This window comes from Rasamsonia byssochlamydoides (assembly GCF_041956645.1).
Source record: "Rasamsonia byssochlamydoides strain NRRL 3658 unplaced genomic scaffold VTN77scaffold_3, whole genome shotgun sequence".
Taxonomy (NCBI): Eukaryota; Fungi; Ascomycota; class Eurotiomycetes; order Eurotiales; family Trichocomaceae; genus Rasamsonia; species Rasamsonia byssochlamydoides.
Window position 1 is genome coordinate 51791 of NW_027192386.1, and position 25895 is coordinate 77685.

General features: G+C 49.3%; 8 protein-coding genes and 1 non-coding gene across 9 annotated transcripts; 4 read left to right on the top strand and 5 right to left on the bottom strand.

Annotated features, from left to right (window-relative positions):
- Positions 1-429: 429 nt before the first annotated feature.
- VTN77DRAFT_4094 (uncharacterized protein) lies at positions 430-1767 on the bottom strand (the record flags this gene model as incomplete). The annotated part of the gene is made up of 2 exons (XM_069420115.1): positions 430-1432; positions 1484-1767. 2 exons carry the CDS (start codon positions 1765-1767, stop codon positions 430-432), a joined length of 1287 nt encoding a protein of 428 aa, XP_069281765.1.
- A 755-nt stretch (positions 1768-2522) lies between these two features.
- Positions 2523-4413, bottom strand: VTN77DRAFT_4095 (uncharacterized protein; the record flags this gene model as incomplete). Its single annotated transcript, XM_069420116.1, has 4 exons — positions 2523-2579; positions 2680-2750; positions 2809-4084; positions 4144-4413. The coding sequence occupies 4 exons, from the start codon at positions 4411-4413 to the stop codon at positions 2523-2525; spliced, it is 1674 nt and encodes a 557-aa protein (XP_069281766.1).
- Positions 4414-6253: 1840 nt separating this feature from the next.
- Positions 6254-6758, top strand: VTN77DRAFT_4096 (uncharacterized protein; the record flags this gene model as incomplete). Its single annotated transcript, XM_069420117.1, has 2 exons — positions 6254-6641; positions 6712-6758. 2 exons carry the CDS (start codon positions 6254-6256, stop codon positions 6756-6758), a joined length of 435 nt encoding a protein of 144 aa, XP_069281767.1.
- Positions 6759-8332: 1574 nt separating this feature from the next.
- Positions 8333-9454, bottom strand: VTN77DRAFT_4097 (uncharacterized protein; the record flags this gene model as incomplete). Its single annotated transcript, XM_069420118.1, has 4 exons — positions 8333-8613; positions 8688-8955; positions 9021-9040; positions 9340-9454. The coding sequence occupies 4 exons, from the start codon at positions 9452-9454 to the stop codon at positions 8333-8335; spliced, it is 684 nt and encodes a 227-aa protein (XP_069281768.1).
- Positions 9455-11102: 1648 nt separating this feature from the next.
- On the top strand, positions 11103-12680 carry VTN77DRAFT_4098 (uncharacterized protein; the record flags this gene model as incomplete). The annotated part of the gene is made up of 4 exons (XM_069420119.1): positions 11103-11135; positions 11194-11533; positions 11590-11753; positions 11811-12680. 4 exons carry the CDS (start codon positions 11103-11105, stop codon positions 12678-12680), a joined length of 1407 nt encoding a protein of 468 aa, XP_069281769.1.
- Positions 12681-13341: 661 nt separating this feature from the next.
- Positions 13342-14284, bottom strand: VTN77DRAFT_4099 (uncharacterized protein; the record flags this gene model as incomplete). The annotated part of the gene is made up of 2 exons (XM_069420120.1): positions 13342-13740; positions 13841-14284. 2 exons carry the CDS (start codon positions 14282-14284, stop codon positions 13342-13344), a joined length of 843 nt encoding a protein of 280 aa, XP_069281770.1.
- Positions 14285-15690: 1406 nt separating this feature from the next.
- VTN77DRAFT_4100 (uncharacterized protein) lies at positions 15691-17708 on the bottom strand (the record flags this gene model as incomplete). Its single annotated transcript, XM_069420123.1, has 4 exons — positions 15691-16821; positions 16887-17373; positions 17441-17576; positions 17684-17708. 4 exons carry the CDS (start codon positions 17706-17708, stop codon positions 15691-15693), a joined length of 1779 nt encoding a protein of 592 aa, XP_069281771.1.
- A 389-nt stretch (positions 17709-18097) lies between these two features.
- VTN77DRAFT_t12 lies at positions 18098-18185 on the top strand. Its single transcript has one exon. It is a non-coding gene; the product is annotated as a tRNA-Lys (tRNA).
- A 3076-nt stretch (positions 18186-21261) lies between these two features.
- Positions 21262-23424, top strand: VTN77DRAFT_4101 (uncharacterized protein; the record flags this gene model as incomplete). Its single annotated transcript, XM_069420124.1, has 2 exons — positions 21262-23204; positions 23280-23424. 2 exons carry the CDS (start codon positions 21262-21264, stop codon positions 23422-23424), a joined length of 2088 nt encoding a protein of 695 aa, XP_069281772.1.
- Between the last annotated feature and the right edge of the window lie 2471 nt (positions 23425-25895).

Sequence of the window (25895 nt, forward strand, 5' to 3'; positions counted from 1 at the left end):
TATCTATAAAGCGGTGAATTAATAATAATGGGTACCTAATCTTCTTCCTGTAGTGTGACGGCAACGCCAATCCTCCTTATACACCTTCCTAATCAGGAAATCAGATGATCAGTGGTCAAAATTACCCCTTATTCACTGGTACCTGCAACAATCACCATTTTTACTCACCCTTAAGGCCAGATTATTTTGTTGTTCTGCTTAACTAAGGTTATTTACATACTTAGGCTCGAACGGATTCGGTTGAAGGTTGATGAACTGTATATATTTTTCTTTCCATTGATTATCAATTCATTAATCAGAGACTATGTATCAACGGAGGTAGATTCTATTTCTATGTTAAGATGCTCTCAATCTCATCAAATACATTTGTAACCAGGGGTATAATGCTTGCTACAAAGTAAAAAGGAAGAAAAGAATATAACCAAACCATCATGACGCCTGTTTCATCGTCCCACAGCTCGCGCAGGTCCACCACTCTGTCTCCATAAACGTTCCACAGACATGGCAGATCCAACCCAAGGGCCGCTTGGGTGTATTCCTTTCCAACGCAGCGAGGGCTTCGGCAGCGCTCGTCCGAGGCTTGAAGGCTTTGTTGCCTGCTGAATATTGTGATGCCAACCTGCTCAGCGGTTTCGATGTGCTCGTTGCGCTCCGCCCTTCAGGTGGCTTCGCTGCCGTATTCGACTGTGATCTTGGCTTCGACGAAGATGACGACGTCGACGTCGGGGGCGGCCGTTCAGAGGCACAAGCATCGCAACAGAGGAAGTTAGGCGGATTTTCCAGCGTACAGATCGGACATGTCCAGGAATCATCGTAGGATGCATTATTTGCTGGAGTCGTATTGACGGTATCCTGCTCGGAGGATGTTCGTGGAGGCTGCGGTTTGCTGTGCTCGGGGACGGGAGGTGGCGAAAGCGTAGTTCGAGGCCCTGCAGGGTTCTCCTGGCTGGGTGGTATATATGATGAGCCATATTTCTCCCGCTCTTCCTCTTGGATCAGTTCGATGTAAGCCTGTATGATAGCTCTCTCATTCGCGTCATCTTGCTCGGCTTTTGTCCTGAATCCATTCCGGGAAGCCTCGTCCGCAAGCCTCTGACTGTCGCGCGACCCTGAAGCGCAGCCGTTCATCACATCAATCCGTCGCTGAGCAGCGTCCGCAATGACCTTGCGAATATCGGTCCCCTTCATGACCGGAGCGCCACCGAGCTTCTGACCAGACCCAGCCGATAGCGTACGCCGTCGTTCTGCGGCGACACGCGCCAACCGCCGGGCTTCGTCCAAAGGAATTTTGCGACCTCCAAGGCGCCGTCCTTCTGAAAGAAATCCTTCGCCCGTGTAGCCCTTGCGGACAAGTTGCTCATGCTCGTCACGGAGCTGATTCCAAAGGGCATGGAACTCTTGGTTGTGAGGTCCATGGACAATATGGCAAAGCCTATGTCAAATTAGAAGAGAACTGTCCACAGCACATAAAAATTTCACTCACTCGTGTAACATGGTATCAACAACCTGCTCCAGAGGAAGAAACTGGCGCTCGTCGGTAGGATATCGCAGCCGGAGACAGATCTTTTGACCGGCATTGACATTCAACCCGAGGAGATTCCGTTCATTTGGGTAAAACTCGCATAACGTTCCTACTTTCCAATTCCGCTGCCGCATGATCGGCTTCACGAGGGAAGCGACTTTGCGGAGCATGAGGAGGGCCTCGGATTCCCTAGGCCTGTGCTTGTCATGTTGATATTCTAGCACCAAAGGATCGATCTCTCGCATCTTGAGCGATCTGCTGGATCACAGAAAATGAAATGTCTCTTCCCCTGCTTTAATGTTATCCCCTGAAGAGTGGTGGAACCAAAAAAAAAAAAGAGCTTTGTAAGCTGATTGAGTTTGGGAGGCGAAGGAGACTAGGCAGCTGCCGACACGTCAGCAGAGCAAAAGAGAACAGGAACGCTGAGAACTCTAGACTTCAAAAGAAGAAGAAAGAACGACAGAAAGAAAAAAAGAAGAAAGAAAATAAAGAAACAGGCAAACTGTATCCAACAGATTGATATCCAGACAGCCCTGGCTGTCACAGGACGGCGGCAAAGCTCCGCAGATAATCGCGGAGTTAAGATCTAAGAACAGGTACGGTAACTGTTAGCGTTGCCAGTTGTCACAGACTTGCAGCCAGTGGCGTCACCCGCATCACGTGATTCTTATATACCTACCATCCACCACTGTAAGCTTAGCTGACAAATTCGTCTTTCCATTTGCCATCTGGAATCTACTAGTATGGTAATGCATTCTTTCACTCTGCTACTGCACCTGGTGCTTTATCCCGTTGTTCCACTTTGCAAGATCCACAAGAGTTTTGCATTTCCTGAAATAATAGTTGTATTGCGGCTGACGTTCCTCAACTATGAAGTACTAATAAACAGAGCCACATTGCCCTAAAGATTTTTTTTTCTGCTATTCTCCCAACCTCGAAGAGGAGAAGTATTTATCGACGTCCGACTTCATGGAGATTTCTCAAGTTTCATCTCTTCCGCTTATCCGGAAAATGGCAACGGAATATGCTCATGGATGAAGTCCAAGGCTTCAAGAAGCTAAAGGAGATATAGTCAGCTTTTGGCTTTTTAAAAAGTAGATAAAGGGGGGAAAAAAGGAAGAAGCAGTCCCGAACTTCGAAGAATACGGAGTACATACCTTTTCGTCTTCGAATGGACGTCCGACCAATTGAAGAGACACAGGAGCATCACGATAGACTTCCGGATCATCTAAACCACCATCAGTGGACATTCTGCGAGAGGAGATAAGTTACTATCAGACACTCACAAAGTTTGTAATTGAACTCGTCTTTCTCGTTCCTGGGCTTGTAGTCGGCTTCAATGTGATCCACATCTGGTTTCACCTGCGTGACAGGGAAAACGGCGGCTGGGTAGTCGAGCAAGTTCCACTGGGAGGTGTATCCCCAGTACTTCGCCTGGTTCAGAGGTGGAGCAGCCCCAGGACCTACAGGGCAGAGGATCACATCGACCATCCCAGTCGGATGATCGTCCGCATCGACACCTGTGGCAGTCTCGTTCCAGAGCTTAGCATAAGCCCGCTTGTACTCCTCATTCTTGGCTACGAGATCCCAAAGATCCTCAATTTGAAGGTGCTTCCGGTAAGGGTTCCCCTTGATGATGAATTCCGTTAGCGGTAGCAGGGGCTCGCCACCGTTCGTCAAAACGACCAAGTTCTCGTGGGCTCCGTCACAGTGGTAGAGAGAGGCAATGCGTTCCCATGCGTAGTCATGCCTGTACGGCTTCCAATCCACCACTTCCACTCCAGGAATTGTGTGCAACCTCTCCACGACCTCTTTCAATGCCCTTGTGACAGGAGGATGGGGTCTCACGACACCGTCGTCCCAGATAACGCCTACCTTGAGCTTCTTACCCGACGACCCATTTTCAAGATAGCTCACCTGGTCCCTCCATGGGAATGGCAACAGCGAGGTCTCCTTGAGCCACGGCTTCGCGTCGATGGCCGTCTTCATCAGCAGTCGCAGGCCTCCTCGACTGGCACTCAGGGGCCCCATGACAGGAACAATGCCGAAAGGCCCTTGCGCCGCGACTATGCCATCAAAAGGGAACCGGCCACCAGTAGGGCGCAAGCCGTAGATTCCATTATTTGCCGCCGGACTGCGGATGCTTCCACCAATATCGGTGCCGATTCCCAGAACACTCCCACGCAAACCGATCAGAGCTCCTTCCCCGCCACTGCTGCCTCCGCTTGTCAGGCGGCGGTTGAAGGGGTTGACTGTTTCTCCGTAGAGATTGTTCGAACAGGAAAGTTGCATGAGCGTCTGCGGTTGGGTCGTGCGAGCGTAAAAGACAGCGCCTGCCTTCCAGAAGATTTGCAAGGCATGTGCATCCTCATCGGCGACGCGATCCCACCAAGCGACAAAGCCAGCATTCTGGCCGCGGCCTTTCATACCGATGTGTTCCTTGACACTGATTGGGATCCCGTGGAGGGGGCCAATTGGCTTTCCATGCTCTTTCAGGTAATTATCCAGGAACTGAGCGCGTTCAATGGCCTCATTTGGCAAAAGCTCAGTGATACAGTTGGTCTGTGGATGATGTTAATTTGACTTTTCTCCCAGCTCCGTAAGGGCAAAGGGTACTGTACCAGCTTCTGAGCAAGACCAGCGCGACGCAGAAAGGCAGTGACGACTTGAACGCTCGTCAACTTCCCTGAAGCAAGCTCTTGAACGAGAGTTTCCGGCGCTGTTTCAGTTATCTCGACTTCAGACGGTGTGAGAAGCTGTTTGGGGATTTCTGAAACGTTTCCTGGCAGATCGGCCGGAACGTCTGGAACTGGCGGCTGGACGAGTGCGATAGACTTGTCTCTCGCTTCTTGTGCGAGTTTCGCAACCTCTTGCCAGGGTCTGCCAGCCATGTCTGTAGGCAGATAATTCAAGATCCTACAGGGACGTATTTCAGTGGCTGGGGGATGCTGAGAAGAGAAAGAAATGGCGCGTGTCTCAATATCGAGACGAGAGTCAGACGCGTTGCCCCAACTGATACCCGCCACAACGCTCCTTTCGTCCAAAGAGTTAGGATCTCCTGTGGCGCTTGACCAAATTGGTAAAAGGACTTTGGGTAGAAGGGTGATTCACCATTGAGTGGATGCTTCAGAATTACTCCGCATGCTCCAGCTGCTGATTTGCTTATCTTGAACTGATAAACTGCTCAACCTGGTATAATGGTGTACCCCGCCCTCTGCAGATATGGTTGTACCTCATCTGAAAAAATAGCAATGAACAATCACTTCAAAGTGAAATAATCTTGAAAGTAAAGCAATCTTGAAAGTGAAATGATCTAGCCATGTACCTAGTGAAGAACTATATACCCCTCTGTGAGCTGCGATATTGATGGTGAGCTCATGCTATATAGCATGATCGCATGGTGCGATCAGACAGACACAGTGCCATGTCCAGGATCACATAGGAGTCCCGTTATGATTGCACATTACCTGTGCTTTCACAAATGATCCCTACTGGTTTCCCATCCGGTTCCTTTGGGTACTGTATTTCTAGTGTTGGAATTCATGGCATACCGGTCTAACTGGATTCGGTAGTCATATAAGCTGATGTGATACATCATATTGGAAGCCGAATACCCCGCTTCTCACAATAAGGCTTATACTCCAGGTCTCCCACATCTGATTAGAATCAAGAATCAAGTCTCCTTCATATCATCATATTGTCTTCTATAGTGGTGCTTGTAGTAGCTTCTCCCCTACATGCTTATAGCCATAACCTCAACATCTCTGTGCCTCTGTGATCGGTATAATGCACCATGTGCTGACAAACAACTAATATCAAACTATCTGCTACTGTTGAGATAGTTCGAGATTGGACTAACGAAGCGAAAGACTGCTCTGTTGAGAGAATGAAGGACGAGATGCGAGAGAATGCTTCTGATCTGAGATTGTTGTTTCTGCTGCTGCTGTTGTTGTTGTTGATTCTGATGCTGGCTCTGAGAGTATTTCTCACCCCTTTTATACATTCTCAAGGTACCTTTCATTTCCTTGAATTCAAACTTCGTGCTATTTTTGTCGTACTGGAAGGCCGTGTGTAAGGAGGATGAGACATCATGATGAGTGAACAGGCTTGGCAAGTATATCATCCCGTGCTGTTTTGATCTACAGCTTACATGATATGATGAGTGATCGGCATTTCCGGTGCTTCAAGTCCAGTCAATTGTCATAGATCCCGCCGGACTAAGCTTACTGATTGGGCCAAAAAGACCACAGTAGTATTGGCCCCAGGTACCTGGCCCGGTATTCCCAAGTCAAGACTGGGGCCGGGGCTGGTGGATTGATTAAGCTTACCCAAGCCCAGTTCAGCCCTGTAAACTTTATCTAGAAAAAGCTAAAAGATGAAGACATTTTATAAAAAATCACGTGGTGGGGTAATTGATACAACACCGGAGGTGACGATCTCTCAGCTGCCTCTTGGCCCAGCCGCAAGTTAGCAACGGCCCCTTCTGTGGAGCTTAAAATCAAGACTGATGTACCTGGCATGTCGTGCTTTGTTTCAACAGCCCTGGCGCATATTTTGAGCCCCTGCTAGACCATCCTGCAGCCTATTTAAATGCGCTGATCTGATCTTGAGCTTGTCTCCACATTAACATGCCCCTGCCTGACTTAGCTTAATTCAATACACGTCTCTGCATCTCTGCATATCCTCAGATCAACCATCGAAATACATACGAGCTGTCACCTTTCAGGGAGAATGGCTGCGAACCCTCTCGGACTTCAGCTTGAAGCAACCCCTGGAGAATGGGACATTGAGCTTAAGCTGTTCGACATACTCACAACCTACCTTCCTCAAGACTCTGCCTTGTCCGCTCAACATGCAGCCGAGCAGATAAACAGTCTCTTCCCGACCAATCGCCCAGGCGAGGACGAGAAGGAGAGTCCCGGTAGCTTCCTCGCTGAGTTCTGGGACCTCATGTTCAGAGTCGCCTACCAGCTTGACTATCAAGATGTCCCAATGCAACGCTTCATTAGCCTAATCAAGGCGCTCCGTCAGCTACCAAGCAACATCACACTGGAAAACGGCTCTCGTGTCTGGCAAGATCTTCCTGATCTTCCCATCTATCTGACTGAACGGTGGCACCGTAAGCTGATCTCATCATGCACCTTCGTTTAATTTATCGGGGTGGATCTTCTCCTGCTGACTTCCTCTAGGACTCAACCCGCTCGAATACATGCCGGGCGACGAGCAACTCCGCTGATGGAGGAACTTGAACGGGTTGATTGCATACCTGACGGATGAAGAGATCTATGGCGGCCTGTACCGCGCTCTTACCAGCAACTCCATGTCTCTGGAGAGTAGCGACCAGAAGACGATGAAGGTGACCGTCGCCTCTCTTGTTCCCACGGCGGCCATCTGGTTTGTGCTCTGTGGGCCGAAAATCTATAGTGCCTGCCAGGAAGAGAAGTGCAAGGACAGTGAAGTACGAGGTTTGGCAAGGAAATCCAGGCTACTCGAAGGAGCGCTGGGACCTCTGGAGGAGCAGGTTTGCGGAGCTCAGCACTCATCCGGAAGCTGAAGAAGAGACCAAAGAGGCATGCCGGGCCGCAAGTTCTGCAATGGAGGCTGTGGCTAAATAAGGAGAAATAAAGCCCATCAGTCAGTATTCTTTCTTCTCCATAAGGACTGAAAAGGTCATTGGCTGCGCCATTTAATATCATACTAGGGTGAAATTGAAAGCAAGGTTTGGGTCAAGAATAGCTATATTTATTTTTTTTATTATGAAATAGAAATGAAGCCAGGTCTCATATGTCAGGGTCTTAACCATATACTCGCAACTACTTACCAAGGCCGACCCCAGAGGAGTCCCATTGCCTAAGAATTCCCGTGAAGAAACTGCTCAATTGAAAGCGCAGATATGAATGCACAATGCGACATCGTCGTCCTAATATGGAGCCATCTAGGGGTCTGCCGAGACGCAATGGTTCTGCAAGAATCATTGATTTCTTTGGAAGAATACATGTATGTATGTACATACGTGTAGTTAATTGAGAAATAGGAGCATCGTAAACTCTGAGAGAAGTGCCTTGTCGAAGCCAGTGGAAATTCAGGAGAATCAGAGTGAGCGAAGAAGGTTCAGGAGGAGCAGGTCGCAAATACGTTTCCTCCCTAATGCGGAAGGTGGGGCTTTTGCACGGATTCAAGTATGGGACTCGAGGCGGGGAAGGTTATAAGCTTCGGCCCCCAACCTTGTCTCCACGTTCCCGGTGGTGGATCTCATATATGACTGCCAAATTTAGCGAGAGCGGGTCGTCACAATTCCAACCTGTCCTAGGGACATCAATAAACGGCTTTTCCACAAAGCCTACCAACTTTGGAAGGTTCTCAGACACATCATTATCACCGTACAAAGACTACATGAGTCTTCTCCTTCCCTTAAATGCCGACAATATCTAATATTTACTTGTTTAGCTGAGAAGAGTAGGAGAGCTGAAAAGATTAAATTTGATATGATATGATATGAGACGTCTTGCCTTTTTGTGTCTCGGATAGCGGGCATTTTTATAAGCCTAGGCATCGACACTCTGATTTCCCAAACAGGCAATTGAGATAGCATACATAGTGTCATCCACAAGTACTCCGTACGGAGTACTCTGTATGGCGTATATATTTTGCTAGACGCATCTATCCTTGCAGTCAATCGTGATTTCATTTGTGTGCTCATCTTCCTGATCTCTAATCACATTCATGATACCTAATGCTCATCGATCCCGCCATGATTCAATCAAATACAAACCGTATCATACCATACTCATCATCTCTATAGACACTAGACTACTGAGACCCTAGCACAAACTTGATACTCTCAACCACATTGGTCAGGAAGGTTCGTCCTGTCTTTATAGACGGGAAGACGAAAAAGTAGTGCGGGAAGCCCAGATAATGGTCTCGTTTCACCTTGACGCCCGCGTCTTTGAGCATGTGCTCGAGGACGACGCCATCGTCACAAAGGATGTCCTTTTCACAAGTTGCAATGTAGACCGGTGGGTAGGAAGCTAGATGCGGTGAAATGCTCACGAAGACGGTTGAATCGGTGGGCTGGGCGCCGGAGCTTTCTGGATGCCATTATCAGCGTTATAACCATATGGAGCTGATCACTCACACACGCATATTTATATGGGCTGCTTACCGAACGACACATCCATGCAATGGCGGTCGACGACGGGTACATTCACCGCATTCTCTGTGTAGGACTTGTAGATGTGCTTGTACTTCGCAGGCGGATTGTCCATATGAGAGGTGATGGGATTCAAGGCGACCGTTCCCTGGATGAGATTCCGCTTGCCATTCCGTATGAGCTTGTCTGTTACCGAGAGAGCGAGACCCCCGCCGGCGGAGCCCCCGATGGCGAAGTAGGCGGCTGGGTTGCCGTTCAGCCTTGAGGCGTTTTCATAGGCCTGTATATAATAATGATTATTTGTGATCATTATGATGATAATTATGAAAGAATGAGAGAACGAACCCAGATAAATTGCATCGTAGCTATCATCAATTCCAACAGGGAGCTTGTATTTGGGAGCAAGCCGATAATCGACGCTGACAAGAATGCACGGCGTCTTCTCCGCTATGATCCTACAGATGGCATCCTCAAAGTCCAAATTGCCGCTAATATAACCTCCGCCCTGGTAGTAGACACCTACTGGCAGCTATTTCTGGCCAGCCAGGTTAACGGGCGTATAGATACGGACCGTCACGTGTTCATTGATCTTCTCGTCCCCTAGGTAAGTGATAATTGATAATACGTAAATAGCTAGAAGTTAATCATATTGGGTCAGACGTACGAGCTTGCACAGCTTCAGAGGGAGGGCCCCACCGTTGGCCCAGGACGGCGCCCAGGCCATTGTATTGGGAGACGATGGAGTCAAGGTCACCAGTAAGAACAGGACGCTTGCCCATGGAAGCCTCGAGCTTTTCCACATATTGTGTCAGAAACTGCCAGGTATGCTAGGAATAATAATACCAATAAAGATAGGGTGTACCTCACAGCCATTCTGGGTCGTAGCCTTCACTCATGTTTGTGGATCAAAATAAATAGTAAGAAGTCAAGAAGTACAAAGAAAAAAAAATCGACGTATCTGGCGGAACCTGCAACTTTCCAGAATGCGAAGAATTCATGCTTCCGGGGCGTCAATTGGGACGACTGACTCTATATAGGCTGCTTCGTAAGGTGCTAGGTACCCCGCGCGTTCAGACCCTGGTTGATGATCCCATTCTTATCCTGCTCAACTCCACTCCTTGGACAACCTCCCCCACTAAACCTCTTCTATAATAGATACCTAGGTAGTTCTTAAAATTGCTCTACTATAGACATCATTCTTCTGTTTTGTTTGTTCTTTTCTTTTTTTCAAGTAACTTTAGCATCAAAATTCTACCTACCTACAAGGTAGGTAGTTATTTTACCCCGTACTCAACGCCCAATTGCTCCGAGTTGCTCAGATACTTCCCCCTCCACCCCTCCATTCCTCGGGCGCTAACGTTTGATGGGCTGACCCCTTGTCGTTTTGGCTTTATCGTTCAATTCCACTGGTTTGTTTTATGAAGCTCCGAATACGCCATAGAGCTATATCTCTTAATCAAAGATAAACCTTCTACCTGTTAACATAGACTCAAAAAGAATAGTTGTTGTTCCTATCTTTAAATGCTATAGCACTAAGGTAGTAGATAATATCCATTTTGGGAAGAACATACTTCTACATAAAATACTGATTTGTTACAGTCATGTTTAACCTCACGGACTAAAGTTGGACACTTTACTAGCACAATTCGACAAATCTGCTATTCAACTCTGCACTCTTCCAAATTTCAAGGCAGAAAGTCAACTGTGGCAGCCATCAAAAGATCGCTCCCTGGTTGACTCAAAGGAGGAATTTCCTGAAGATTGTACTCCGTAATTAACGACGCTAATACCGGCAGATTACAGTACGCTAGTTGTCTAGTAGCAGCTTACATAAACAGTCTAGTTCTGCCGGCAGAACACCATCCAGCGGTGTACCATCCTTACCATATCCAGAAGGCGGTGACTCTTTACACTAACTTAAATAGGAAGGTCATGTGACTCAGAAACCTCACACTGAAATCTCACAGATTTCTTACCCGACCAGCCTGTCTGAAATACTGAACAGCATTTTGATTTTCGGACAGAAGTGCACATGAGGTTGGTGTAGCTACCTGTAGGTAAACTAACCTACCTAGGTTAGCTTTGGTTGGGTAGGGGAGGATGTCGTGACCTGACTAGTCACCTGACCTGACCTGGTCCCTTGCCTGAACTGAACCTATTACATAAAGTGGTCACCCTGTCCTCTAGTTATGCTGCTCAGCATTGGATGTTCAGACAGATGTGCACACAAGGTCTGTGTGCCCAGCTCTAGGCTGGAAGGAGTCGGCTGGCCTGGCCTGATTGACTTGGCGTAGGATAATCTATCCGCGCCGATATCAGTCATGTGACTGCGGAGATATCATATCGAGGATCTCGTCATCGCCGATTTTCTTCTTGTTACATCACTTCCTTCAGCTCTTTGCATCCCTTTCTCTCTGATAGCCCGAGATGACGAGTGACGACCAGTTCTTCTTTGATTACGTGAGTAGCGATAGGATTTAACGACAGTCCGTGCGCGCGCTGACATTTTCTCTCCCAGCTTGCCTCGATTCCAAATGACGTAAAGCGATACTCAGCTGAGGTCGCCGACGCTATCGACCGTCATGTCGACCACGCCGCGATGGTAGTTCGAGAGACACTTTCGCGCTACTTTCCTTCTGCTATCCAGCCGCCTCCGAGGGAGATTCACTTTTTTCGGCCCCCTCCCCGATCACTGAGTGAGCGCATATGTGACTGGATCGTGCGGAATCGAGCGTGGACCGCTGCGATCATAGCTTTCTTCGGGACCGGAAGCCTTCTCGTACTTGGCAGTTACGCGCTCGAAACAAAGAAAAGAAAAGCCAGAAGAGCTGGTAATGGCGCCCGAAAGGAGATAGTCGGTATGTTGTTCAATCGGGACTTTCAGGCGGATGGTGAATACTGAGCCACGGGATAGTCATCGCTGGGTCTCCTCATGAGCCCATGACGAGGTCGATCGCTGCCGATCTCGAACGTCGCGGCTTTATTGTGTATGTGACTGTCTTCTCTGAAGAGGAGGAGCACATTGTGCAGTCAGAGAACCGATCGGATATCCGGGCTCTCCATATCGATTTGACAGCCGTAAGTCATGACCGCGAATCGCGTGATCACAGGTCAGCTAACACAACGTACTTGGAGACACCATCGTCGCCCTCTGGGATCCATCCCTCCCTTAATACGATCTACTCCCTCATAACTCAGCCGCAATACCCCATCCCCGGGGTTCAACCACACACCTGCCAACTCAGTGGCTTAATCCTTCTTCCTTCCTTGAACTATCCGACGGGGCCCGTGCCCACCATCCCTGCGTCAAGTTGGGCAGACACGATCAATACGCGTCTTCTAACGCCGATACTGATCACGCAAATGTTCCTTCCCCTTCTCACTCACCGGAATACCAGCAGCACCATCCTCTTCCTCTATCCGTCGATCTCGTCATCTCTCAGAGCACCATTTGCGGGCCCCGAAGTTGCGGTGACGCGCGCGCTGTCAGGTTTTGCCACTTCACTCCGGCAGGAATTGCGTTTACTGCAATTTTCTAATGGCTCGCCATGCAATATTGATGTTGTTGAGTTGAAGCTCGGCAACATTGACCTTGGTCCTCAATATCGATCCGCGCAGGGCCAGGTTACCGGCACTGATATTCTGACTTGGAGTCCACAGCAGCGAGCTTTATATGGTCCAGCATACATGTCCAGCATTGAGGAGAGGCCAGTCGCGTCGACCGGGCCCAGCGCAGTCCGAGGGTCGCCAGCACGAAACCTGCACTATGCTATTTTCGACTCTTTGGCTCCATCACCAAAATCCATCTTTGGCAAGAAGAAGCGCAAGAAGCCTGTCGTGTACGTTGGACGCGGTGCCCGTTCGTACGGAATCATCGGAGACTGGATTCCTAGCAGTCTCGTCGGGTGGATGCTTGGGCTTGGACATCCTCACCAATCTCACCATACCTCTGCCAGTTCGGATGGAGGAAGCGGTAGCAGCGAGACCGGATGGGAGAAGGTCTAGCACTCTTTCTGCCGGCTGCTTACTGGTATCTCGGTTATCTGCACTATCTTTTATACCTTGTCGAACTCCACTAAGTGAGCCACAAAAGGGTCGGTCGTAGGTTGTGTGACACTGTCCCTTTCATTATCCACATCTATGTCCGGTTTGCACAACTACTCCCCTCTCTCTTTTTTCTCCGCTCACTACGGGAGACTCCTATAAGACTGGAGCACTTGCTTATTTTTGAACCTCTAATTTATCATTGTACTGCTACCTTTCTGATACATCCGGTTTGGGAGGTCGATTCTGCAGGACCAGTCGGACTGTCGGTCAAGGAATTTGAATATCTACGCTCGATAATTTTTTTTCTGTTTTGTACACCGAATATGGATCAAGTCAGCTAGGGAAAGACATGTCAACAGAGTGCAGCAGCCAGTGAACGACCTGACCTGTTGCACATGTCTGAACCTTAACTGCGCATAGGTGTATTATTAATGAAAATCTCATCTAGCTTGTCATCACGAGTTTCTTCTCAGAGAATAAATTAGAAGTAATACAGAATTGTACCGTATGTACAATACATACAGAATGTGGGTATCATCAAGCTCTCCGGAATTTGTGTTGCGGCTCATAACCAAAAATCGACAAGACATTTATAATAAATAGCATGGCCTTTCCCGCCTCATTTCTCAACCTCCTGCATTCCTGCTGCAGCTGCTTCCAGTCCCTGCCGTTGGACTCCAAACGCAGCCTCCGGATCGTATATGCTCCTCTTGATCCTCCCCCCGACAAGCCTACGACGGAGCCAGATAAGCGCCCAGGACACAGCAAAAATGACAAGGATAGCAGCGAGGATAGCGAAGCAGTAGCCCGCGACGCGGCCGCTGTGTTCGCCGTGGACGCCCGGGTTCAGGAACGAGTAGGTGTAGAACCCCTCAGTGTAGTGGGTGAGGTAGGCGAGGGCGAGGTAGAGGAGGAGGATAAGGATGAGGAAGGCGAGGTTGATGAGGGGGTGGGGTGGGGTGGTCGGGAGGAAGATCTCGAGCAGGGCGAAGAGGCCGATTAGGCCGTGTTGGGAGATCTGTATTCCGCATCTTGTGTTAGCAATTAAATAATACCCAGTGTAGAAGTGTTTAATCCCATCATGTGTTTTTTTTTTATTTTTTTTCTTCGATACATACATTCTGCCACGCATCAAAGACATGCGGAAACCACGGCGGCCGGTACAGTATCGCCCAGTACACGATAAGGACGAGAAACGGGAACGTCGTGACGCAGGCGTAGTACAAGCCATGGATGGCGCGCAGCACTCTCGGCAATCGATCAAAAACCACCGACCTGCCGGTTCTAGCATAGCAGAAGGTGTGGCCCGCCGAGACAAGGAAATAGAACCCCATGCCCCAGAAGTTGAGCCAGGTGAAGTAGCTGAACGACTGGCCGATGTCGACCCCTTCGCCGTGCGTGCCCTCCCATCCGAAGATGAAGAAGATGCAGAAGAACACGTAGACAGAGAGCAGGGCGCGCAGCGCAGCGAAGAGAGCGGGTGGGAGGAGCCAGGAGGTTTCGAATGGATGGAGGTGGTCCAGCGAGGGATCTACCTCGAAGAGGGTGAGGGAGGGACGCATGGTGTTGTCAGGAGATAGAATAAATATTATCACATGTATTAGTTATTAGTTATTAAATCAATTGATTAAGATTAGGAATTAAGCTGCATCGCGATCAAATGTACAGAGTAGTGTGCAGTAGGAAAAGAAAGAAAGAGAAATAAAAATCAGAACAGGCAGTAGACTAAAGTAAATAGGCAGACAGTAAAACAGTGGAAAAACATTTTGCAGACGAGTCACGAGTCACGAGTTAATACGAGACGAGTCACAAGGGTCATGGCGCAAAGTCAAGACCAATTAATCTCTTTCATAGGTAAGGTTCCAAGTTTATTGTTTCTTTTTAAATTTAAAACAAGGGAAAGATACTACCTAGTACTAGTACTAGTAAATTAGAGGCAAATGATCGGAGTAGTCTATTATTAGGTAGATACACGTACAGTACCTAAGTACTCCGTACTCTACTCCGTACCTAGGTACCTAGTTTAACTAAAGGCTACCTAGGCAAGGTACCTGGGATGCGACGTCGCGTCAAAGTCAAACAGATATCCACTTGTCTTGTCCAGGCAAGGAATAGTAAGGTCGTACCCGTTATGATGAATTCCCCGGTACGGAGTTACTCTTACGGAGTACTAGGTAGTGATTCATGATCTTAGCCTCTTATTGATAACAACCTTGAGATGAAACCAAAAAAAAAGTACTCTGTACCTAGGTAGTAGTTAAAGTTAGGTTTGAGTTAGATTAGATATTTAATAATTATGTACAGTACATACCTTGGGTAGGGAGTATACTCCTTACTTTTCATGCGAAAATCCATCCATCTCCTTAGTCTTTTAAATAACTATCAGTTTTTCTGACTACGTAAGCGCCTGCCGCTTTGCTCCCCGGCTTTACTCAATTGTATAAAACCCCTCGGGTTCCCCACCAGCGATGGATCATGGATATGATAGGTAATTGATCGTGTGTCACGGTTACGGCCAGTGACCTACATACGTACTGTACATTACGCATAAGGAATTGGATGCTAATGTAGGTAGGTACCTTACTGTACTGTATTGGAAGAAGATCAACTATTCAGTTCTATAGATAAGAGGACAAGATCAATGATCGTACTGTACATAATACATGAAATTCATGAATGGTTTTCGACATGCGCGTCACACATGGGCCAAGAGCATCTTATCAGAAGCCCTGACCCTGCATCCAACCTGTCAAGCCAGTTCCAGTTCCACAGACATGTGGCGACAGGAGGTGCTTATATGGGTATATACCATTCCGTTGCATATTGCACAAACCTGTGCTACGCAAAGGTAGTTTTTCCGAAACACGCCTGAAGGAGCTGTATGATCCAACAAGAAAGAACCACGCCTCTCAGTGTCCCGACCAAACAAATCAATCCGTGAGCCAACCCGTGCCTTGCTGTGTCCCGCCTAAGCCCCATTGACCTTCGCAACACCGTTCACCTTGATCTCCTGATGGCTGAGATCGTGCCGGTCCTTGAACTCCTCCGTGATTTCCTCAAGGCAACCAGCCGCCGCCGCAAAGAAGCCCAGGAACGTCTTGCTGGGAGCAAGCACTCGGCTCAAATACTCCGGATGGAACTGCACGCCCACGTACCACTTGTGGTCCTTCAGCTCGATAATCTCCATGCGCTCGCCCTTCTCATCCTTCCCGACAAAGGTCAGGCCACCCTTCTCCAGCGTTTCCACCATCTTCGGGTTGACCTCGTAGCGATGTCGGTGTCTTTCCCAGATGCACTTCTTATCCCCGTACAGCTTTCGCAGACGGGACCACTCCGTGCCCGGTTGGAACACAGTGGGCCGCTTGCCAAGACGCATCGTCCCTCCCATCTTCGCCTTATCAATCTCCGGCATATACACGATGACGGGTTCAGGGCACTGTTCGTCAAATTCCTCACTGCCGGCTTGGCTCATGCCGCAAACGTTGCGAGCAAACTCAATCACGGCAAGCTGCATACCCAGGCAGACGCCCAGGTAAGGAATATTGTTGGTGCGGGCCCACCGCGCCGCCTTCATCATTCCCTCCGTTCCCCGATGACCAAATCCGCCAGGAACGAGAATTCCGTCGGCCATGCAGACGGCATGCCACGCTTTATGGAACTCGGCCGGCGACGTCTCCTGAGTAGCATCTTCCAGGTGAGAGGCATCGACCCAGATAAGGTTAAGCTTCTTCTTGCAATGCATAGCCGCATGTTCCAGCGACTTGCTGACGCTCATATAAGAATCCTTCAAACTTGTATACTTGCCAACAAGGGCAATAGACACAGTCTCGAGCACGTGGTCTGGAGTCGTTGCCAGGTTTTTCCATAACTTCCAAGTGGCGATGCCCTGTTCCACGAGCTTCGGAGACTTCTGGATGGAATCGAGCTGAAGGACGCGGCGTATCGTGGAGAGGAGGCCCTGGTTCTCGAGAAGTACGGGCACGCGATAGGTGGTCGAGACGTCATGGACCGTAATGACTTGGTCTCGTTCCACTTGGCATGCATTGGCGATTTTATTGATCGTCTGCTCTTCGAGAGGTCTCTCGCAACGACAAGCAATCTGGAGGAAGGCAGCAGTCAGCCGGACAAGACAGCGCAAACAGCGAGAAGGAAAGGGGGAAGTACCAAGTCTGGGCTCAGACCAGCACTTCGGACATCACTAATAGCCCTCTGAGTTGGTTTGGTCTTTTGCTCGCCGCCCTCGCCGCCCGGCGGCATAACGGGAACATAGGAGACATGGATCTGAAGGAAATTTCCCTTTCCGGCTCGTCTCTGAAGCTGGCGCATGGATTCAATGAAAACCATCGACTCAACGTCGCCAACCGTGCCGCCAAGTTCCACGATGCAGACGTCTGGCTCCTCCTGGGAGTCGTCGACAGGAATCCTAGCCACTCGCTCGATCCAGTCTTGAACGGCATCGGTCAGGTGGGGTACGATCTGGACCGTCTTTCCGAGGTAGTCGCCCCGGCGCTCGCGCTCGATCACATGTAGGTAGATTTTGCCCGTGGTGATGTTGTTCTCGCGGGTCAGGGTGATGTTGAGGTAGCGCTCGTAGTTGCCCAGATCTAGATCGACCTCGCCGCCGTCATCCAGCACGTAAACCTCACCGTGTCTGGGAAGCAAGGCACAGGGTCAACTTGCGATCAGGGCAGGGAAGAGGGGGGAATGGTGGCACGAACTCGGTCGGGGCCATTGTTCCAGCATCGACGTTCATGTACGGGTCGATCTTGATACTGGTGACCTTGAGGCCCAATGTCTTCAGCAGTAGACCGGTGCTGGAGGCAATGATGCCTTTCCCGACGCCGGAGATGACGCCTGTACAATAGAGTCAGCCATGGAGATAAGACCAGAGCGGGAGCAGCAGGTGGCAGCAGCAGGACATCACAGGAGGACCACCATCAGGCGAACCGGATGTGACTTACCTCCTGAAACTAGAACGTACTTCATCTTCTCGGCTGACGAACGAACGGTGAAGAACAGAGAATAACGAGTGCTGAATGACGTTATTGAGCCCTGGCTGGCAATTGCCAGGGAGGGGAAGGCAAAGAAAAGAAGGAGGCAAGAGAATGCTTTGACGCGGAGAAAAAAATGTTCTTCGCCGACTTGGCGGGGCGCAAAACGAGGGGTCAGCCACAAGGCAGACGCGTTGAGTGGAAGGCCGTGTGGCGCGTCGTATGACGGAAGTTGCCTAGCGTGGTAAACCCTAGACCCTGGACCCTAACCCTTGGACAAGTACGGTTTAGTCGGGGAATACAACATAGGAACACTAGATGATTACCTAATTTATACATTACCAACGGACTAATTACGACAACTAGGAACGAAACCCCCCACTAGCCCGGGTAGCTCAATCGGCAGAGCGTGCGGCTTTTATCCAAAATGAAATCAACCGCAAGGTTCGGGGTTCGACCCCCCGCTCGGGCGGTTTTTTTTTCCTTAAGGGTCTTGCGCCTCACAGAGAGCCTCGACCTTAACCATTTTGGTGGAAAGGAAGGGCAGGTCAAATAGTATGCAAAACCATCATCAAATGCTGTTTGCTTGCACCGGCGGCATTCCGAGGCATGACGTTGTGCGGTGTTGCCAGGAGAAAAAAGTGCCTAAGAGAGCTCCTCTCTCGTCACTGCATTGGTTGATATAAGCAATAGCAGCCTTGAATACAATGATAGATTCCTTGATGCGCAACAAATCCCCAAGTCATAAACAGATCTATGTCTAGGGGTATAACTATCATTGCATAAAACAGCAAAGGCAGCCCTCGCTACCGCTAAAAGATAGATGATAGCATAAAAAGGCTATAATTTGCAACTAGATTCATGATCTTCTTGTCCTATAATATACTATAATGATCCAATATTATGTGGTGGGACTCTTTGTCGTCTTCAGCAGCTATAGGAGAAGATATAAAACGCGAGAGTAGTGCCTAATTTAGCTTCTCAATAATCTTTGCTAGGACTAGTAGCAGTAATAAATATAAAATTCAATATAGAAAAGAGCGTCTGATATTTCTCCATATTGTTATCCAGAGTTAACATTGTCGTCTCTTTAGGAAGGAAAATATTAGCAGCTATACTAATAAATATAAATAGGGATGTTATTCTCCCCTCCTATTGAAGGAGAAAATAAAGTTGAAATTAAACTCATGAACAAAAATGGCATGTTGCGCACGAGACGTACCCACTTGTAAGAATAATGTACAGTACATGTACCTAATGTAGCTGAGCCATTGAATTAGGTACTCTGCAATCCGTATATGAAGTTGCATCTACCTCACGTGGGACCACGTGCAGTACTAGTGCCTACTAACGACTTTTCTGATTCGACTATCACTACCCGAAATTCGTCGATACCATGTCATGCTTTGTCGGTCCTCGAAGCAAGTCTCACTGCAGCCTCTTTTGACTTTCCATATAGAGAGCCATCCATACGACAGGACTGCTGTGCCTGGGTGAAGAAAACCTTTCCAATGGCCAAGGCGACTCCTAGCCTGTTGCACCTATGACAGCAAACAGATATTGCTGAACGAGGACACACGAGAAGCTCGATGTCAGATCTGCTGTGGAGCTTCTTCCCCCATAGGACGAGTTCAGGGCGCATCTACTTCCAGCTCCTTAATCATTTCGAAGGAAGAAGAAAGGAGAAAAGGAAAAGATAAAGGAGGGGAAAAACTACAAAATGCCATGCCCAATTACTGGTATTGGGTGAAGATCACTCTGAAAAAGCACAGAGCTCCTTAAATCCATCCCATTGGGATCTCCCTTGGGTTCTCAAGTGTTCTAGAATGCTTACTTACCTTTCTGTCACCCCCTCAGTCCAAAACGTGGCTTTCGAACCAAGATCTACTATGTCTATGAGGCTTGAGATGATGTCAACAGTCAACCCCTTACTGGTCCATTTTTCGATAGTTCAAGACTTCACTCCCCGACCCACATGAGAAAGAATAGCTTGCATGGTTCCGAATCAACGATAATGACCACTCGACAGGACTACCTAATCCTTCTTTGTGCATAATGACCTGCAGATTCAATAGATGATTCGCTGTCCGGTCGTTAATGTAGCCAGTCGGGCCTGATCCAGCACATGAAAGGCGAGGTATGGCCTAAATAGAATAGGAGAAGATGGTAGTTTTCTAGAAACTGGTGGAGCAAGATGGTGTCTAACTTTCTTTGCCCTCGTCAATGATCTACACACGACGGTGGGAAGGAAGGACCTATGGAAGGCACATCACTCGAAGAATTCTTTCTTGAACGACATAAGGGAGATGATTCATAGGCCTTTTTATTTTCTTCCTTGTCTTCCTTCTCGATAATTCCTTCTCGGGGATTACAGACCAGGGAGGGTGATGATGTTATCCTCCGAGACCCCACCACAGAGAGGCGATGGATAATTATAGCTACCTAGCCATTTGCCGCTGGTCGAGTCTTGGTTGGTTCCCAGCGGGACGTCGGAATCCGCAGCCGCCAACCCTCTGACTCTCGAAGGGCTGATCCTGAGGCTGAGGCCTGTTGAAGACTTGAGGCAATCTCCGACAAGACGGGTGTTCCTGATGGAGGAAATTGCAACACCATCAAACTTCGTCTGCGTAACAAGATCACTCCACATTCCCGCACGCTGGAAAGGGAAGAATCGTACACGCCGAGAAAAGCCAAGCCGCCAAGGCCTGAGAACCCCCATCTGATTCGATCAGAGAGCACAGAGTGTCTGGATTCCATGGTTCTTTTTCGCGCTGTTACCCCTGGGCACCGGAGAGCAGAGGACGAGCCCCTGAGCATCGAGACGGCACGGCGGGTCAGCGGCTAAGAGGCTGCTGCTGTCAGCGCTCCGCGTGGAGAACGGCAGAGAAGCAGCGTCATTTGCCCCGTCTGCCCCATTGTTCTTGTTCTTTGCGGTAATAGCAAAATAGTCTTCCATACTCCAGGGTCGTCCCGTTCCTATTGATCCTGCGCCTGAGAAGAGCTCTGTTCGGCTGCTGGCAATGGCTGCTTCTGCACACTGAGACTAGACTAGTCCATTACTGGCTCTTCCAGCTTACCCAACTCTCTCTCTCTCACCTCTCTTTCAGGCTCTCTTCCTCCTTCATCACCACCCACCACCTTCCCCTGGTGGCCCTCTTGTACTGTACTGAAACTCCTCATCGCTTTGTTCAATTCCCGTCTCTCGTTTCTTTTGCCATCTCTTGCTCCCATAGCCTGGTATGCTGACCTGAGAGCTGTCCGTTCCTTACCGTTGGGCCGTCACTCCTTCACCATCCGCCCCCCTCATCTCCTGTCTTGTCTGGGTTGAACCTGTCTCAGTTAGGCCCCTAGCCCGTCAACGACCAACTCGCCCCAAAAGAATCTCATCAGACCCCCTTCCACTCCAGATGCAGAGGAAAGTCCCGGCCGGCCTTCATCCAGGACTGCAGAGAAATTCGCTTTCTTGGACCGCTTTCAACCGACAGCCGCCGGCAAACCGAAGCTTTCGTCTACTAGTTTGATCTTATCGATTCCGTACCGTATTCACAATGACTCAGCGACCCGATTGTCTTGATCTCCGGCACCAGCAGGGCGAGGCGCGGTCCCGGTTGGGTCGAGGAGCTCCGTCCCCGCGGATTGAGCACTTCGATGGTGAAATTCCTCCCGCCCTCTCCCCGCTCGATGCCTTCGCCGCTCAGGGACGAATGCTGGCCAGACAACTGGATGAATCAATGAAGAAAGACCGTCGCATGAGCAGGCTGCCTCCTGCCAGCGTCGCCAGGTCTCTATCGCAGCCTCGACCGGGTTATTTCCGCTCGCCAGCATCAGACCATGCGCACAGAGTCACCCGGAGTCCTGAGACGAGAGGGAGCCCGGCGGTGGAGGAACCCAAAGTCAGACCGCAGTCGGAACATCCGCGCTTAAGTAGGATCTCAATGCTCCGTGAGGCCGGACATGAGGAGGAGGACGACGACGACGACCAGACTCCGGTAATGACGCAGCCAGAAGATCGACCACCGGAAGACAATTACTTTGGAGCGCCCCGAGCAGAATCTCCCGAAGAGGACCTTGCTTTGCGACAAGATCATCATGACGAACCCCCGAACAGCCTTACTGCTACCGACTCAGGAGCAATCCTGGCGGCCTCGCGAGGCTCCTCCACCGACTCATCGCGTCCCCAGATCTCAACCACACCTGCCCCTCCCGTCTCTCCCTTACCGCAAGCGAATAACAACCCGAAGTCCATGCAACCCGAGAGCTCCGACGATGACTATACTAGTTCCAATGCAGGCTCCACGTTTTCCAAGCCCCGCAAGATGTCTTCCAGCAGCGGCATGTCGACGCCCATGTCGCCGTTGTCGCGGTCGCATCCGCGATCGTCATCGATCAGTTCGGAGGCCTCCAATGCCGGCCACCTCCCTCGTCCGGCGTTCAACTTCTCCCGGCCCCTGAGTCGGTCGAGCACCAGCTTGTCAGCGCCGTCGCCCATGACTTCATCCGAACCTTCTCCTTCGAACAACCACTCGACTGGGATCCATCGAGAAAATAAGCCCGCGCCAATCAACGTCCCCGAACCCAATATGGCCAGAATTGCGGACGAGGACGTTCCGGTCTCATCATCTTACATCTACACCAAATACCCGCTTCCCCGGGGACGGACGGTTTCCAGAAACTCACAGGTATTCTCCGGTCTGCAGACCCCGCATTTTGAATGGAAGGAACCACTCTTTGAGAGCTCGCCGTCGTCACGGCGCCCTTCCTCCCGGGATCGGACCCCCTCTCCCACTCGATCTTCGCACGAAGCGGCGGAGAGATCGCCCCACCAAGTCCCAACGGACCCCTCGCCGCAGCGGCCATCCCAGGAAGTTCCTCGCGATAATGTCGACGAGACGAAGTCGTCCTCTGCCGACTCTGAAAGCACAGTCCGACCCCAGACGGCCAAAACTATCGGGTCGTCCGTCATAAACCTTACGGCGGAAGAGCATGTCGCGAAGGGCATAGAATGCCATGAAAACGGCGCTCTGCAGGAATCTACCTACCATTTGCGCATTGCGGCCAAGCAAGGCCATCCGACAGGGATGTTGTTGTATGCCTTGGCTTGCAGGCACGGTTGGGGCATGCGACCAAATCCGCGAGAAGGGGTGCAGTGGCTCCGAAAAGCTGTGGATTCTGCGAGCTTGGAAATGATTGACGATGACACCACAGCGGGCACCAAGGAAGCTGCGGCGGCACGCAAGGCGCTCCGTGCGCAGTTTGCCTTGGGTATCTATGAACTAGGCGTGAGCCATCTCAGAGGCTGGGGTATTGAGCAGGACAAATCGCTCGCCTTGCGCTGCTTCGAAATTGCTGGCCAATGGGGTGATGTGGATGCTCTTGCAGAGGCGGGATTCTGCTATGCGGAGGGAATCGGCTGCAAGAAGGACCTGAAGAAGGCAGCCAAGTTCTACCGAATGGCGGAGGCAAAGGGCATGAACATGGTTGGGAACAGCTGGTATGGAACCTGGAACCCTTCTTCCGGACGTAGAAATGAGCATAACAGGATAACTAATGATTCCATCTCTTTCAGGATCTACAAGGATAAATACATGTCTGACGATGAAGACTCGGGCAGACAGTCTCGCGGTCGCGGTCGCCAGTCCACGCCAGACAAGAAAGCGCGCAGCAAATCCCGCACTCGTAGCCTCTTTGGACGAAAGAAATCGACTGTCTAAGGCCAGCCAGTCGCACATTTTCTTTTTTCTTTTTTTGCCTTCAAATTGTTGCATATTTTTGCGGACATACACATAACATCTGGGGTTTCCGGACTCAGCGTATATACTGTGATTTCTTGCATGATATGACGGCGTCTGCGACTCGTGTTTTGTGCCGGCCCTTTCTTCAGCATGCTGGACCATCATTTCCGTGTCTGCTGGTAATAAGATTCGATTCGATTCGAGCGAGTTGGTAGTCGCGCGAGTTTTTTTTTTCTTTTGCGCGGCGAGCATTCAAACCAAAAAAAAAATATCGGGGCCGTTAATAGTCTTACATTCGTCCCGACAGCAACAGAGGGCTTGGGCTGATTATAATTTTGACATATTTGTACCTTGACTGGTTTTTTCCTTCTTGTCGATCTTTTCGTTTCTATTTTTCATTTCTTTCTTTTTCTACATTTCCACTTCCATTCTCGATTGATACCCTACTTTCTCACCGACCAATTACTCTCTGTTCTTTCGCGTCCTTGCCTCTGTTGCTGTTATTTCGCGCGTGGTCCGCGGATTTGCGCATTGATATGATGCCCACGATGCTTCTATTCCAACAAGAAATGCTCTTCTGCGAATGATGCCGTTTTACTTTATTTTGTCTTGGATTTTCTTTTCTTCGTGTGTGTCCGATTTTCCTATGTTTTTTTTTTATATACTATAGCCCACTACCTCTGTTTCCAGGCAGAGGTATGCCTTTCGCTTCTTTCCGTTTATACTGGTCTTCTCCCAGGCATTATCCCTTTGTGTAGGTAGCTTTGCTGCTGCGTCTTCCAGCTTTTTCTTTTTGGTTGATATAGGCTGGTAGTGAATATACAGTGAGGCAGGAAGTGTGCCCTGCTGCGAAAGCATTGCATCATTGCTGTTCTGGCTGAATAACTGAGTAGAATGATTCTAAAGGGAGTTGTTTGGACAACGTAGGCTAGGAGCGATATGTTTCTGTCAATCAGTTTTTTTGTTTTCTCTCTCTCTCTCCAGGCCTCGGTGAAATTTGGTACAGGTATGACGAAAAAAGAGGGGCCAACGGAGTATTGTTTCAGATAAAGCGAGCATTGAGATTAGATAGAAAAGATTCAATGCCGTGACCGTTTTCAAGATGACCAGCCTAGGTTAACTAAACTAATAATTTATTTAGGTAGTGTGACTGGTCATTCCATTTCTATAATAATTAATTGATTTGATTACTCCGTATGTATACTGCACGGAGCATAATTGCCTAATCCTATCAAGCCTCCCTCGGAGCTTGATCCCGAAGAAGTTGGCTTGCCCGTCTTGGAACCTTAATGCGGAGGACATCCCTAACAAGAGGTTAAGAGTTAGGAAGTTCGGTTCGAGTGTAATGATCCATGGCGTGAGCGTGGGATGGATTTATTTTTTTTTTAAAAAAAAAAGCCAAGGGATGAAGAGAAGAGGGACAATAAATTGGATTGCAAGAGAAAAAAAGAAATGGAAAGGAGGAGGGAGATACAGGATCTACTCCGTACTACACTACTAGTCTATCGGCTATTCCGGTTGATCTCTAATCTCTGGTCTGGATCTCTATCCCAATTATTTCCATCTTGCATCTCGTGCTGTAGTACATATCTGATAGACCAGATCGTTTTCCTGTCAAGCACTATCATCATCGTCGCATCAGCATTATTATTAATATCGGTATACAAGTCCATCTTCTCCCCCACTCCCGCTCCCCTCTCTATCTGCAAATTTATTAATTGCATTGTCTATTTTACAAGGTAGTATCTGCAGTGGAGATAGAGACCTCTGCCAAGATCCAAAGGTTGTTCCAGGCTCAGCATTGGCCAACCACCGTGACCATTCAAGAACTAACCAACCGTTTAGGCTTTCTCCAACCCCGGACTTCCGGCGGGGATGTTCTCCAATATTATTAGCGTAGCGTACCGTACCCTGTCTAATCTAACACTTTCAACTGTTTTCCGACAGCCTGACTGGTTGACTGGCATCAAGACAAGGCCCATGCCTGCATCTAGCATTTTAAAGCTGAGTCCTGGCCAATGTCGAGACAGCATACCTTGCCAGGTGACCTGTAGGTAGGCAGTTATTTACCGCCAGTACACTCTGTCTTTATTATGTGTTTGGGAGGCGCTTAATATTCCTGTCTACTCCGTACTATGTACAGTACCCCGTACATACGTGTACCTACTACTAGGTAGCGGGGTCTTACAGAAGTCATAGTTACATGGCTTCGAGGGCAGATCTCGGCAGACTTTAGTGTAGTCTGAAGGTTGTCATTGTTCGTACCTGTCTGCCATGTAAAGACCTTCATGATTATCGACGAGTCTGGAAGATTCCTACAGCCTCTGCCCATCTTGCAAGACGACGGTAGTACTGTGCAACGATCGTTGATCTTCCGTGCAGCGCCGATCTTCCAGATGGCCTGGACGGGTACGTAACTGATGATGCCATGAGCTCCATCTGTAACAGTC